Genomic DNA, 14,920 nt, shown 5'->3' with positions numbered 1-14,920 from the left:
ACGGTAGCATGGAAGGAGGTTGTGCCTCTTCTACCTTTTTCTCAATCAGATCTGGCCATTAGCCATGTTGTCAAGAGAAGAACGTCGTCAACCACTTGCCGGCTGCAGTTTTGGAGGGGAAGGAAGATAGCCATGTATCACTGGAGCAGTAGCCATCTCAGCCTTCTGACCTCCTCCGAACCCATCTTGGTCCCCTTTGTCCACTCGTGAAGAAGCAGGTGGGGAAAGAGATCCGAAGGAAGAGCCAACACTAAGTGAATCAGAGCACTACCGAAAATTAGAAACATGAAAAAAAAAAGAACTTTATAGGATACATCAACTCCAAGAGTTTTCGCCGAACGGGAAAGAACACCTGCTAGGAAGACGAGTAGGACAGTCATTTCCTACTCACCTGGGTATTCGTTTGCACTAGCTTACACAACGTCAGGATCACTCGGTTGGCCACCTTACCGTATCATTGACACAAGCGTAGACCTGGAGGTCAACACAAAGAAGGTGGAGGAGGGAGGCACCATGCCACCTCAGTCACACTAGACCCGAGGGAGGAGGTTCAGTGATTGTCAAGTCATCATCGAGGTAGCCTTCTCTACCATCCCACGTGCTCCTCTCGGTCGGCCGATGCCTGTACCCTCGTTGTTGGTGGTGTGCCTCGGAAGGGTGGCACCAATGCATTTCTCTCCTGCTCTCTCATGCTGAAGAAGCAGGTGGTTGGACCAAAAGTGCAGACAACTAGATCTGGTGTTGGAGAAACTTGCTCTTTCGCAATCCCCTACCCTCATCTCGGTTTGTTGTGCCCTTAGGGATTCAGTACCACTGCTCACTAGTCACTACCATCGCCTAGAATAGGAGCAGGGATATGACGCCTAGTTGTGGGGAGGGGATAGCAAACACCATGGATGGGAGGCAAGTTTTTTCCGTGTCTTTGCAGTTCCCCTCTCCTCCCATTCTCTTCTCGTCTCTCTAGGGTGAGAAGGGAGTGGACCAGTGGGGCGTGAGATCCCCTCCATTAGGAGCACATTTCAGCGTGCATGGAGGGCACGATTGCTACGGTAATATATGTTATATTCTACATTTTCATACATACATACATGCATGCATGCATGTATACATGTATGTATGCATGTATGTATGTATTTAGAACATAGGTTCATGTGCACGTATAATCTTAGCCTTTCATATATCCTCGTGATGTGTGCACCATATTAGATGAAGAGTATGTTATATTACATATTTTCGTATGTACGTACATATATGTATAAATATGTGTGTGTGTATATATGTGTGTGCGCGCGTGTGTGCGTGTTTGTGTGTGTATATATTATCAACATGGATATATACATGTATATGTATGTATGTGTATATTTAAGGATGTGTACGTTATATACATATGTATGATCGATAATGGATGGATGGTAGAGATTTCTTGTGTAGGTGAACATATGTTCTATTATACATTTCCGTATATGTGTGTAGAAGAATTCTCCTTCTATTTCTCACATGATGTATATGGATAGTTAGGCAAACTACAAGGAAATATCTTAGAACATTTTTCATGAACATATCCATAACATACCTATGTATATTTCCTTTAGTGGTACATCCCTTAGGGGATCTGCCTATTCCCGATGCCCTAGGGATATGGAAAGTCACTAGCTATGAAAGTATAATTGGATCATGATTTATGTTCTTATAGGATATTCATTGTCATGGCCTGATACCAGTAAGGTCCTTTTTAGTTCCCAAAAACTTTTCCAAAAACATTATATCGAATCTTTGAACACCTAAATAAAGAATTAAATATACATGAATATTAAAACTAATTACACAATTATGGGGGAAAATCGTGAGACGAATCTTTTGAGCCTAATTAGCACATAATTAGTCATAAGTGCTACAGTAACCAACATGTGATAATGATGGATTAATTAGACTCAAAAGATTCGTCTCGCGGTTTTTAGACAGAATCTAAAATTTATTCTGTAATTAGATAATGTTTAATACTTTAAATGTGTGACTGTACGCGTCTTTTTGGAAACTAAATGAGGCCTAAATGATAAAGATGTATTTACGATTATGTGAGATGAAAATTGCCTTTTCAATTCATAATTGTTCAGGATTTGTCTTAGATAGAAATAGTTGTTTCAATTCATAATTGTTCACTGTGAAAAACAATGTTCCATAAAACAATCTTTTGTAGAAACTTTTTTTTCCTTTTGATTCAAGAAAATTACATTTTGTGTCAAAGAAATGAACATATTTTTATTGGAATTTTTGGTACATACGTTTTTTAGTTACATATTATATTTCTCAAGCATTTTACATTTTCACCATCATAGTTTATTTGGTTTTTAGATACGAAACGATATCAGTATGCATGAGCAGGAATAGCAACTTTTAGCACCACAATTTTACACTCATTAAAATTATATAGCTTTAGTTCATATAACTAGAATATCAAATATTATAGTTAAGATTTGTCATGATTTTTTTTACTTACTGTATCTATTCATTGTTTCCTAGGAGATGCTCATGGCATCGTATTCATGAAAGTAATTGATATTCTTAATTTCTTATTCTTACCAATCGTATGTCATGAATGTCCATAAATACATAAGAGGTTCTAGCAATTTTCATTTTGATAGATTTTGGACTCGGCGGGTTTTTTTTAAAAGAAAATCTTTTTTGGCGTATGTCGTGCATGGCATTACACATATTTACTACTACCAACTCAATTACTGTTAGCTGAACAAATGAAGTATAACTATCCAATGAAACAAAACCTAGTAAACTGAGGACTCAAATCATTCCTATTGCTAAATACTACTCCGTCTGAAGATTCATCCTATCCATCTGATTAATCTAACAACAAACTAGGCAAAGCTGAACACAACTCAAACACATGAATTTTCAGAACTCATGTAGCGCTTTGAACCATTTCCCATCAAATTCCTCCATTTCAAAGATGGCCTTAAGATTCGACAGACAAAGGTATCCACTTGTAAAGGGCAACTAACCATCTGGTCACCCAAACCTCTTCTTACTTCCATGGAGCAAAATAAGCGGCGTCACTTTATTCTAAGAAGTACAAGATTAGGAGAGGTGCATAGGTGCATGCAATGTTTGGTTATAGCATTCTTTACAACCAAGAGGAGGGCGCAATTACAATCACACCAAGTAATTGTTTACCGGCCTCCATACAGCCTAAAATCTAGCACCAGCTGTGAGCCGCTTCATCCTCTTCCTAATCTAAGCTCCAATCTTATTATGTATATATCTTCTTGTACTTTAGTGTTCCTGGGGGCATTCACTTGTTCCGAAGATCCACTTTTTGGCTTGGAATCCGGACACTCTGTATCACAGCACTTTTCATGCTGGCTTCCAGATACATATCGCTTTTCATGTTGGCTTCCAGCGACTGCCAGGTTGATAGAGAATACATTAAAGGCGCACAGTTTGATTTTCCACATCACAAGATAGGCACGCGGCGGGGCAGTGTTTAATAGAGAAGAAACAAAACGAAACGAAATGAAAGTGCGAACTGGCTGAGAGGTGACTAGTGCATACCCAACATGAAATGTAGCTCCAGGGTAATTGCACCGTATACACCGGGGTACATGTTACTGGTCCACCTCATCAGGTAAGATGACATTGTTTAGGTATACTAGCCGCATCTCATCTCTCCAAATCTGGAAATCACACAGATTTATGATCGGTTAATGCGGCTTGTAGAGGACAGTCAAAATTATAAGTTATCCATCCAAGAGAAGTAAAGGATATATGTTCATACCAAGTCCCTAAATTGAACCCTGATGTGAGGCACATTAGTTTTATGGATATCATTCCCTGAAGGGCCTCGTTTGTAGTAATTCTTGCCAATCCAGTGTGCCTGCAAGAGATGAAATGATTTGCTTCATGATATCATGTAAACACATCACTTACAGGACATATCAAGCAAGAATTTTTGCATAACCATAATTTACGAAAATGGTCTGTGGCCAAAATGAATGTAATAAAGCTCAAGACCACCAACAAGCTTGGAAAGTAGTCACCAGGGTTGTTTACTTGCCTTGAGAGCATGTGAAAAGCCTGATTGATAGACAGAATTTCTAGCTATTTCACATAAATCACAAGAACTAAGCTTCCAGAGCTGAAACAAAAAAACACAAGTGAGTGCTTCCATATGAAAAAAGTGGTTAGCAGTTTATGTGTAGAGAAATATGAACAAGCATACAGGTGCATACTGTACTGCGTTCTTGTATGTCTTGCACATGCACATGTATAAACGTTAAGTATGTACATTATTGTCTGCAAAAGATGAATAGGGAGAGGGGAGAAAGAGGGAGTACCGAAGCGGCAATGCTGTATTCTTCCACCAATGGTTCTTTTGTCAGGTGGATTTGCAATGGATCATCCGTCGATAGGGAAATGTTCAGGCCTCGTTGGAAAAACATTGGGAAAGGATTCCGGTGGTAATCGAGAAACAAGGAGTTATTACTTAATGGGGACATTGCCAAACCAATCTGACCAAATTGAAAGCAACAGGTCAAAGAAATAATAGTCACTTAAAGGTTTCTTTAAAACAAACAAACTACACTAGACTAGACAAATACACTGTGCCTTTTACTCTAAAATTACAGCTAAAGAGTTTCTTAAAAAATGTGCTGGATTATCTAAATATGAAAAAATACCTGGCCAAGATAGTATAGATATTGAAGCACAGGAGACTTCCTTAAATTGATTCCATGCGATATATTGTGACACAGAAGAAATGTTGCTGCCAAGTGATCGATGTCTCCAGCCTGACACCATACAATTTTAGACAAACACAATATCAAAAAGCCAAAGTGGAAGATTGAAGAGATTCTACCTCGCCAGCATGTGGACGGAATTTGATTGTGGTCATCCCCTTTGATTCACGCAGCTAAAATTGGACAGGGGTATTACTTTTCCAGCAAAATGGGGAAACTTAGAGGTATAAGGACAATTCACTACCTTATTAAGTGTGTATAAGTTAGCATAGCAGTAATATGCATAATATGAAAATGCTGGGTTGAAGACATTGGTCCATTGTTCAGGTGTAGGCATATGCTTTGTTGGACGCCTTTCAGGTTTACTTTCATCATCAACCAAATCCAATCCTACAACCTGCAAGGCAAAAACTCAAGTTAATCCTAAGGTTGCCTGCTTATGAAATGTGCCAGATTAGGAGTAACATATTTTGTAGTTTGAAAGAAAAAAGTGAGAATTATGTAGTTCCTGGTCCTTTCCAAGATTAAAAAAATCAACTACTAAATTAACCAGGTATAGTTTTAAGCTTGAAGTTCAAGCATGAAGATGAAACTCGACTAATACCCTGTTTCTGAATTGTGATTTTAGAAGCTGGATTCTTAAAAGCCAATTGTGGATTTAGATTTTGATACATGTGGAAGATACAGTTTATATAATACTCCTAGTGACATCCTGAGAACATCATTCAAAATCACAAAAGTAACTCCATGGCCTGCTTTTGGATTCTAGAAGAAAAAATGTATTTTGATTCTTAGAAGGAAAAACTTTAAATAACCCCTGAACTATTGGGTTGGTTGGTCTACTTAACCACCGGAAGTATGAAATGGTTATTCTACGCCCTAAAGTATGGAAGCCGGCTCAAATAACCCCTTAGAGTGGTTTTGTAGGTTGTTTTGCCATGTAGATGATGACTTGGCAGCGGTATTTCTTGCATGGCACAAAGATTTGTCCACAAAACTAAGTTGACCTAACCATTTCCTTTCACTCACTGATTGGCAAGTCAAAAATTACATTTAGTACTAATGCACATCATTCTCAGCCATTCCACTTGTGAAAAAGTTATTTAACCGATTCTATCACCATGTTATTGCCCCCCACCCCCAAAGACATGAATGCCTCAAATACAAGACATGTCTAGGAATGCAATAGGCATTTAAAAATATATCACTTGGAAATCTGTAACCACACATCATTTAACGACCCTCACCATTCGTTAAAGAGAACTTTCACTGTATTTTTATTCTAGAATTTGTGCTACAACAGTGACTGTAGCAACAAGAATTTATGAAAAAATAACAACAGGTTAATATTGTGTGAATTGTTGGGACAAAATGCATGGAAGAAATACAAACAAAAATTATGCAAAGCACAATATGAGAAGACAACTATCGGACCTGCTTTAGAAAGACATGAAGCTGCGGATGCGAAGCAGGATCAATAGTGACCTCAAACAGAGGAAGGAAAATGTTGTCCAGAAGAGTTTGGAATGATGTAACGATACCCATTTCCTTGTACACATTATATAAGCGTGGGATCTGCAAAGGAATGTAGAAAAATAATTACTGCACGCAACACTGAATATCAAATATATCAGAAGGCATAAATCACTTTACATAAATAAACATTTAAGGTTTTTGATTTCAAAAGAATGAGTGGTTTATAATAAGATCACTTGCAGACCATACAACAATATACAACATAATTAGTCATCCAAGTAGCTTATTTTCTTTAAATATCAGATGTAACTTGCAAGAACAAAAGGAAGCATAATACAACATGAAAGTCATTTTTCGAAATTCTGGAACTTTCAAGAAAATTAAGGTGCACATATTGAAGTAACATAAACATCTCTACCCTGCATTTAGCATGCTTTCATCTTTCTGATTAGTTTGAGCTATACAAAAAAGTAACAAACTACTTGCCATATGGTAACTGAAGAGGCAGAGGTGGCCTAACTATTTATATTTTCTCATAAGAATATCAGACAATGCTACCCCACCTTGAGAGATGTGTGACAATGGAACTAGTCAAATGAAAACGCAAGTGCAACCTACTGGCTATTAGATTATGGATTTGAAAATGTCCATGGATATGAACTGACATTATGCTAAGTTCTCATTGTACATGCTAGGTAGAAATACGGAACACCTGCAAAATTAAGATTTTCCTATGGTAATAGTACAGAAATAGATCAAGAACATAGCATCAACATAACTAGAAGCTTAGGCTTGCTACACAGTAATAGAAGCAAGCACAAAATTGTGGAGCAGGTTGGAGCCCCCTTTAAAGAAAATTAAAGTAAATCTTCCTATTTATTCCCCTTTTTCTTCAGGCTTCACTACAGAACAATTGCATTATACATACAAAACAATGAAGCACGGAAATCTATCCAGTGTATGTAGGTTAAATAAGTGCAAGACAATAATAGAAATACCTAGTGCTAGGTACTGGCAGAAATAGCAAAAGGGTACCTGAACCAGCCAGACAACATTTTCACTAGACAATTCATTGTTCACTATCCAGCTTGCAAGGTTGTCCCACTCACTTTGCTTCCTCCCATAGATTGAAATCCTATATTCAGCCATCTGGTGAAGAAAATTAGAGAAGATTAAATATGGATGTCTCAACTAAGCATTACATTTGCATGAAGCAAAAAAGAACATGTAGAAGAATTTACCTGGTATTTACTTGCAGTAAGGTCGGAGAAAACTTGCTTTGTCAGCTCAGCAAGAAAACGGCCTAGTTTAGACCAAACAGCAATAAATAAATTTCGAATAAGGCACCAAGACAATTCTTAAGGACAAAATATTGGGCACAAGTGGGTATACTAATCAATCATGGTGATTCCCCCTAAAAACAGAACAAGTAAATATCATATATTCTCTAAGTCTTTCAAATGAGCATATGTAGGTTTCAGCATAGAATTATGCTGAAGTTCATTCTTCAAGCAGAAGCTGGAGCACAGGATGGTGGATTATGGATTTATAAGCTCATGAGACCGTAAGCTGGTTTCACCAAATATATTTAGATCTTATCATATAATCTACAGTTACAAGCCCAATAAATCAGTTTATACTTAGGCCAAGGGACCCTCACCAACCATAACAGCGAATGTTTAACAGGACGTGCAAACTATATGATTGACAAAAGGTGTATATCCCCCACCAAAAAGATCTGCGCATCACACGTGTTTAAGCTGACTACCGTAGAATATTTGAGCGAGCGCAAAGCACAGCTTTCCTACTCTTCGACGAAACTATAGCACTACTGCAGAGCATTTACTGTGGCAACTCCAAAGTATGTGTCATATATGAAGATACAAGTGAATTTATTATAATGTATTTGTGAAGAAAAATGTTTAATCTTTCTTTGGAAGTTATTTGTTGTGCATATAGCTATCCAAGACGACTTCTATAGCATCTCTTCTATTTTTCACAAGCAATCGATTATACTAAATCTGTTACATGCATTCTGTGTTCACACGTTGACTTCTTGGTCTGGTCATTTTGATTTTTCCACAACCTACCCAAGTGGAGCAGTAATGTTGAACAGATACTTCCTCTAAGCACACATAATGTAACTAAATTGAACCTCATCACGGCACTCCTATCAGTGGCAAAGACATGTCCAAATCTGTGAAGGTCAGATGAACATATATTTTTGGAACTGGGTACTGCATTTTTGCATTTGCGCTGTAGCACAAAAATCTTCCAAGACTTCAGGGATGTGTTTGGTTTCAGGGATGGGATGGGTTGAGACAGAGCCAACCCATCCCTAACCCTGTTTGGTTGGTGGATGGGTGGGATGGGTTGGACCAGGAGAAAAATATTTCTCCCAGATCCAGGTCCAACCCATCCCACCAAAATGATGGAACGAATCCGTCCCAGGACGACCACGACGCACAGATGGGTGTCCATTTTATTTATTAAATTTATTTAAAATATATTACTTGTATGAATATACATTCAATTACTTTAGGTTATTCATATATTAATCCTAGTATTTAATATTTTATTTTTTGATATGAGAGGTAATCTTTATCCTATCTCATCCCTTCAACCAAACAAAAAGCAGGTCCAAATCATCCCATCTCATCCCTTCCACCAAACAAAAAACAGGGTCCAACCTACCCATCCAACCAAACAGAAAAATAAAACCAACCCATCCTACAATCCAGGGATGGAGCCAACCCAACTCACCTCATCCACGAACCAAACGCATCCTAGATGAGTTCACTGATTCAACAAACAGGGTTTTGGTTCTGGCTTCACTGTTGTCTCATATATATCCAGGGCATGTCAAACCATATAAACCTTCTAAATAGATTTTATGTCCAAGAGCACTAGTGAGACCATCCAATATGTGACATGATCAACAAACAAAAAAACAAGTAAAGTATCTATACCTTCTATATAGTTGGAACCCACTAGCTATAAAGCTCAACATGCAAACATGCCAGATCATCACCCACTTGCAATTATTATATTTAAAGCTCATCCAAGCATACTACATCATCCACAATTCATTGGATCCTAAAGATTAATATGCAAGCATGTCAAATCATCATGCTCTACATCACTTTCACAATATTTTCACATATACTCATCCACTATTTTAACAATATCTAACATATATTCATCCATGTATATCATAGCAAAGCATGGGGCATCATCTAGTTTGTATGATGCACTTGTGCAAACAAATACTCCCTCCATTTTTTTTATTTTTGACGTTGTTGACTTTTATGTTTAACTATTCGTCTTATTCAAAAAAAATTACAAGCATGCAAAAATATAAATCATGCTTAAAGTTTACTTGATAATAGAACAAAATAAATAATAATTATGTTTTTTTAATAAGATGAGTTGTCAAACGTAGGTTCAAGAGTCAACGGTGTCAAACATAAAAAAACAGAGGGAGTAGCTTAAGTTTTTTCCCGTCTTAATTTTGCTACTGCATTTCTGCAACAATCTGTTGAATGCCATTGTTGCATTGAATGCCATGAAATGTTCATGGAAGTCATAAATGACAACAACCATGTCAAGCAAGACGTAAGCATCATTATTTGGTATTCAAATGCAAAATGCTATAGTATCATTGCGTCCATGTCTCTTCATTTACTCATTAAATGCCCATAGCTGTTAAACCTTTTGAAGTGCTAAAGTCTCAAATTTGACATGAAATCAAAGCCGATCAGACCTCTTGTGCAACACATCAACTTCTCCACCAAACAACTCAATAGCTTAAACACTCACATTATTGCATTTGGAATTTGGTGATAATGCAAAATGGCTACCAAATACATCGGTTTACAACCTTGCGTAAAATGAAAACAGCATGATGCTAATGTTTTGATAAGACCAAATAGATCAAAACATTAGCATCACGCTGAAGGAATACACCAATGGAAAAGTTAGTCATAACTGCATTTTATAAAAACAATGGGCAGGGTTAAGCAGAAGCTCCAAAATCATAATACACAAGTTTTCAATATATCCACTAGTTTGGATGTGATAATGTTTACGCCAAGGCAATGGACCCTATTTTTTACATGGACAAACATCCACAGGACTCCTAAGGACAACTGTTTTAGGAGAAACTGTGATAATAATATGGAGCTGCAAGCCAGTTTAGCAATAACAAAAACAGTAAGATGCACAAAAGTATTAACAAAATAATTGAAATAAGCAATACCTTGGATAAGATTGTCCTGTTTGAGGAAAATCTCTCTGAGCCTACTTTGACCACATGGATTGTATTTAAGGTTGAATTTGTCAAAACGGTGAAATGTACTTTTGTCCGCATGGACATCTAGTAAATCAACATTCAAATCATACCTAGAAAAGAACATGAGGGATTGATAATCAACTAAATAGTAGCTTCATCATTATATAAACATAGGATCAAATCCAATACGCACCCAGTTAAGTCCAAGCTCTCAAAAACCTCCTTCAAAGTCATGTAAGTGCCATCCCTGAAAATGACAACCTAAATGGCAAACCATATATAGTTATGAATTTATGATTATAACATGATAATGTGTTATGTCCACAAATACAAGCTGTGACGGTCAGTGCAGCGATTGTTTCAAGAATATACCTCATCAGGTTCTTTCCTTAATTTGGATTTTATAAATCTCAGCAAGTGCTTTTGATTCATGCACGCTGAGTGGTGAACATGAGTATCAACCTTCCTGACATTATAAAAATCACGATGTGGTGCCGTCTTCTGGGCAAGAAACTCCCTATCCGAATTTAACATCAGATGAAATTTGAATTTCTGGAAATGAAAAAACATTGCACGAAGAATTTTAGAAGAGGATTCAAATGTTTTCACCAAGGTAAGCAAGGAGTAAATGATTTGACAATATGATTACATGCTCTAAAAGATTCAACCGATTATGACACACGGTCCTTGTGTTTCCAGCAGAAATCACCCGAAGCATATAATGCAAGTCAGTAAAGAAGGTTGTTGCATCAGCAACAGGATAAAGTCTTTCTGTATCTGAGGCAAAATGAGGAAAAAAATGAGTCATAGGAAATTGAAAGCATTTGGTCAGACATATGAAGCAAAAGGGCTGACGGGCTGGACTCCTTACAGTCTTTATCCGCATAGACATGGACAACACCATCAACCATTTGGAAAACATGCTGAAATCATAATCAGTGAGAGAAATCAGAAGGAAAAAAACAGACAGAAAGTTTCGAAACACTGAAAAGCCTGAACTAGGTTACCTCTGATTTTGGTTCGGGTACATAAGTAAATGGATTGGGGTCAGGTTTTGGTGTACAGGGATCATTTATGACCTCCTTCTCCCATGGAGCAACCTCTTCTCTAAAAAGATAACAGTCTCTTAACTCAAGACACTTCTGAAGGAGCTTGTAAACCTCAATTTCGTCAGGAGATGGAATCTCTGGCATAAAATGGAAAATGGCATTTAAGAATAAATTACTTGGGATTTGAGAATAAAGGAAACAAGAAGAATTAGTACAAAAAATATCTCTTATCAGTAACGAGAAAATTAATGACTATTCAACAGGAGAAATATGAGATTGACATGCGTACATTCAATAATATGGTCTTCATGAATTTTACTAGTATTATTGGTTCTTATCTTACACCTAATAGTTGACAGAAATGGCAACCTCCTATAGTTCACAAAGGGGTACAGCATGTAAATGTTTTATCAGATGAATTTGCTTGAGTAGAAATGCTAGTACTCACCAAAAGAATAACAAAAGTATAGAAAGTTCACATAGGATAATATTACTGTTATTTTAATATCAAATACCATACCATGTGGAGCAGTTAATAGCTTAATAAATGACTCTTGCTCAGGTTCTTTTCGAAGAATATCTGCAGCAACTGGATCAGGTTGAACACCATGAAGATCATTGGATATACTATGAGACCGAATCAAACTTGCTGCAGCTAATGGTGCTGCAGCCCCATTTTCCAGTACTTTGTTTCCTTTTTGTTCTCCTTCCTGATTAATATGATCAGAGATATTGAAAAATAAAATGGATTTCCACAATAAGTCCCAGCCATTGTACCAGATGAAAACCAACATATTTGCCCAAACAGAGAGTACTATCAGCACATTTACTCATATGAGCAGCAAATATTACTGGTTGTATTCCTAATGGTAGCATTATCTAATCAGAAGATTTCGTCTACCAAGTTATTAACTGTAGAGTGACTGTCAGAGGAACTCACGTTTATCTCATGCTAGTTACTAGCTTTCAGTAATATAAAATCTGCAATCATTTTTGTAACAAAATCTGCAGCCAGCAGATATAGATAGCTTTCAATGCATGTTCCTTTTATAATGCATCCCAGCAGTGTTTCTTAGCTAGATTTTAAGTGCCCATTGTGTAACTTGTGTTAAATGTTTTTTTAATCTAAGGTGAATCTAAAGGACAAGAAGATAAAGCAGATGAAAAAATGAGACTCGATGCTCAATAGAGTAAGTAAAGTATGCAACAAATTCGCTTGTTTTATGCGCATGATCTACTGATTTCTGGTACAAAAATTGATGTCAAATCTATTTAAACTCCAAACAATAGAGGTCAATTATTAAGAATTAAGAAAAGGATTATAAACCATAACAAGAAAAAAGTAATGACAGCAGGATGGCTGACACTTACAATATTTCCATTCGTCTTCAGGTAGCCATTATCAAGTTTACCATTTTGCTGTGTAGCCTCATCCTCATCTGATCCTTCTACACTCTCAAAAGCACTTGCACTGGCAACGGGGGACTTGGGTGAATTTGGTTTGATTATTCCAACCCTTCTGTTTGAGCTTGAACGGACAAGTTGTTTATTGCCTGCAATAACCACCTGTTAATACCCAGTGTCGTTCTAAAACATAAAAGATAGGCATATCATATCATACTAGTGTAAATAGAATGTTCTCAAATAAAATGTAAATAGACTAATAAAGAGGGCAATGTATCACAGGAGTACAGGTGTATTTGATGCTAATTTAAAAGGCATTGCATCAACATATTGAGATTGGACTTTGGAGTCAATTAAACATTCTTTGCAATTAGTAAACATTTTTGTATGAGCCCGTAGTAGATTCTAAAGCAACAACAAGGACTAGCCCAACTAGCTAACCTGATTAGCACATTTGTCAAAACAATAGCAAATAATCAATAGGTTGATCAGCCTTAACTTCTTAAGTAGGCACTAGTTTGTAATCCCTTCCCATGAAGGCCCACCATCACATCCTCCCTTGAACGAAATTTCACATTTCTTTATTCAAAAGTATGGGCAATAGGTGCATTTCAAAAGGTACTGCTCAAACCCACTGCACACGAGAAGTATGTTAGTGCATCTAAGTCCATACTTGATTCACTCCATGCTACATCGGATTACCTCATGCATTATATCCTTATTTCTCTTTCTGTTTTTTGAAGAGTTTCACTGCTTGTTATACACAGCTGTCATGACGCCTAGAGCTTGAATTTAGCCTTTCAGGTTTCATCCAAGTTATTCGTGAATGCCTTCAATACTATGCTAATTTTGCTTATTTCGCATTAAATTTTATACTAGTTTCAGCAATAAATGCTCCACCAGAAGAGTTATATGAACACTTGATAAGCTGATTTAAGACGGCAACAATTTTGTTTTCTTCTTCCTGCAGTACGAACCGCGCACACACACACACTGCGCCACACTCTGAGCCCATTTCGCAAGCTAGCAAAGCCACGAGGTACTCCAAAGCCACAACATCACCAATCCAAATATCCAATCCTATCCAGTCCAGCCACCTGCACGCGCGCCTACACGTGTAGCAGAGTAGAGACAACAAACTCACCGTCGGGCCCCACGTGCAGCCTCGGCAGGCCGAGGGGAACCGGGAGGCACGCCTCGGCGGCGTCGGCGAGCTCCCTCGTGCCGTCGTCGTCGTCGTCCTCCTCCTCCTCGGCCACGGGGTATCCCCTGGCAGCCGCCGCCGCCGCCCCGACGGAGTAGAGCGACGAGAGGTCCGGCAGCGAGGACGACCCCGCGGGGGCGCGGCGCGGCTGCTGCGGCGGCGGCGGGGCCCGGGCCTTCCCCGCCGCCGCGCGCCGCCGTCGCTGCTCGGCGGCGGAGCGGGAGAGGCCGTCGCCGAGCTGCGCGACGGAACGGCAGTGCAGGTAGTAGCCGGAGGCGGCGGCGACGGAGGCGCCGACCAGGGCGGCGCAGGCGAGGTGGAGGCGGTACGAGGGGTCGGAGGCGTCGGAGCCCATGGAGGTGGAGGTGGTAGGGGGTGTGGGGGGGGGGCGCTTGGGTGGGGTGGGGGTGGGTTTAAGGGCGGGATTAACGGGGGGGTTAACGAGGGGGCGGAGGCGGAAGGGGGATTAGCGCGAGAGAGGGGTGGGCGGGGTATTTATAGCGGCCCGTCGGGATAGTGACGCAGGTGGACTCCGGCCTCCGGGAGGGGGGGTGTTTAGATTAGTATCACCTTCTTTTCGTAGCCCAAGATATTTGATTTTTTTTCCTGTAATTTTTAATCATTCATTTTATTAAAAAATTTAATATAAATATAAAAATGATATATTGTGCTTAAAGTTCTTTCGATGATAAAGTAAGTCATAAACAAAATAAATGATATTTCTATAATTTTTTAATAAGACAAATGG

At 38.5% G+C, this 14,920-nt stretch overlaps 1 protein-coding gene across 1 annotated transcript; it reads right to left on the bottom strand.

Moving 5' to 3' along the window:
* Positions 1 to 2,904: 2,904 nt before the first annotated feature.
* On the bottom strand, positions 2,905 to 14,552 carry LOC102707036 (probable AMP deaminase). Its single transcript, XM_006655158.3, has 20 exons — positions 14,113 to 14,552; positions 12,936 to 13,117; positions 12,085 to 12,274; positions 11,523 to 11,701; positions 11,387 to 11,438; positions 11,165 to 11,292; positions 10,888 to 11,067; positions 10,709 to 10,776; positions 10,483 to 10,625; positions 7,466 to 7,527; positions 7,260 to 7,373; positions 6,183 to 6,323; positions 4,993 to 5,145; positions 4,868 to 4,921; positions 4,689 to 4,799; positions 4,347 to 4,520; positions 4,067 to 4,147; positions 3,788 to 3,886; positions 3,565 to 3,686; positions 2,905 to 3,415 (listed from the first exon to the last, which is right to left on the bottom strand). The coding sequence occupies exons 1-19, from the start codon at positions 14,525 to 14,527 to the stop codon at positions 3,618 to 3,620; spliced, it is 2,595 nt and encodes an 864-aa protein (XP_006655221.3). The 5' UTR covers positions 14,528 to 14,552; the 3' UTR covers positions 2,905 to 3,415; positions 3,565 to 3,617.
* Positions 14,553 to 14,920: the final 368 nt, after the last annotated feature.

This window comes from Oryza brachyantha, chromosome 5 (genome assembly GCF_000231095.2).
Source record: "Oryza brachyantha chromosome 5, ObraRS2, whole genome shotgun sequence".
Lineage (NCBI taxonomy): Eukaryota > Viridiplantae > Streptophyta > Magnoliopsida > Poales > Poaceae > Oryza > Oryza brachyantha.
This window is presented reverse-complemented; position numbering and strand designations above follow the sequence as displayed.

What these genes read in the sequence shown, in the direction of transcription:
- LOC102707036 (XM_006655158.3), bottom strand. Translation starts at nt 14,527, where the DNA reads ATGGGCTCCGACGCCTCCGACCCCTCGTACCGCCTCCACCTCGCCTGC. An exon ending in GCTATTAACTGCTCCACATG is followed by an intron (nt 11,702 to 12,084) that starts GTATGGTATTTG and finishes ATTTTATGCCAG; the next exon opens with AGATTCCATCTCCTGACGAA. An exon ending in TTACTGCAAGTAAATACCAG is followed by an intron (nt 7,374 to 7,465) that starts GTAAATTCTTCT and finishes TTTCTTCACCAG; the next exon opens with ATGGCTGAATATAGGATTTC.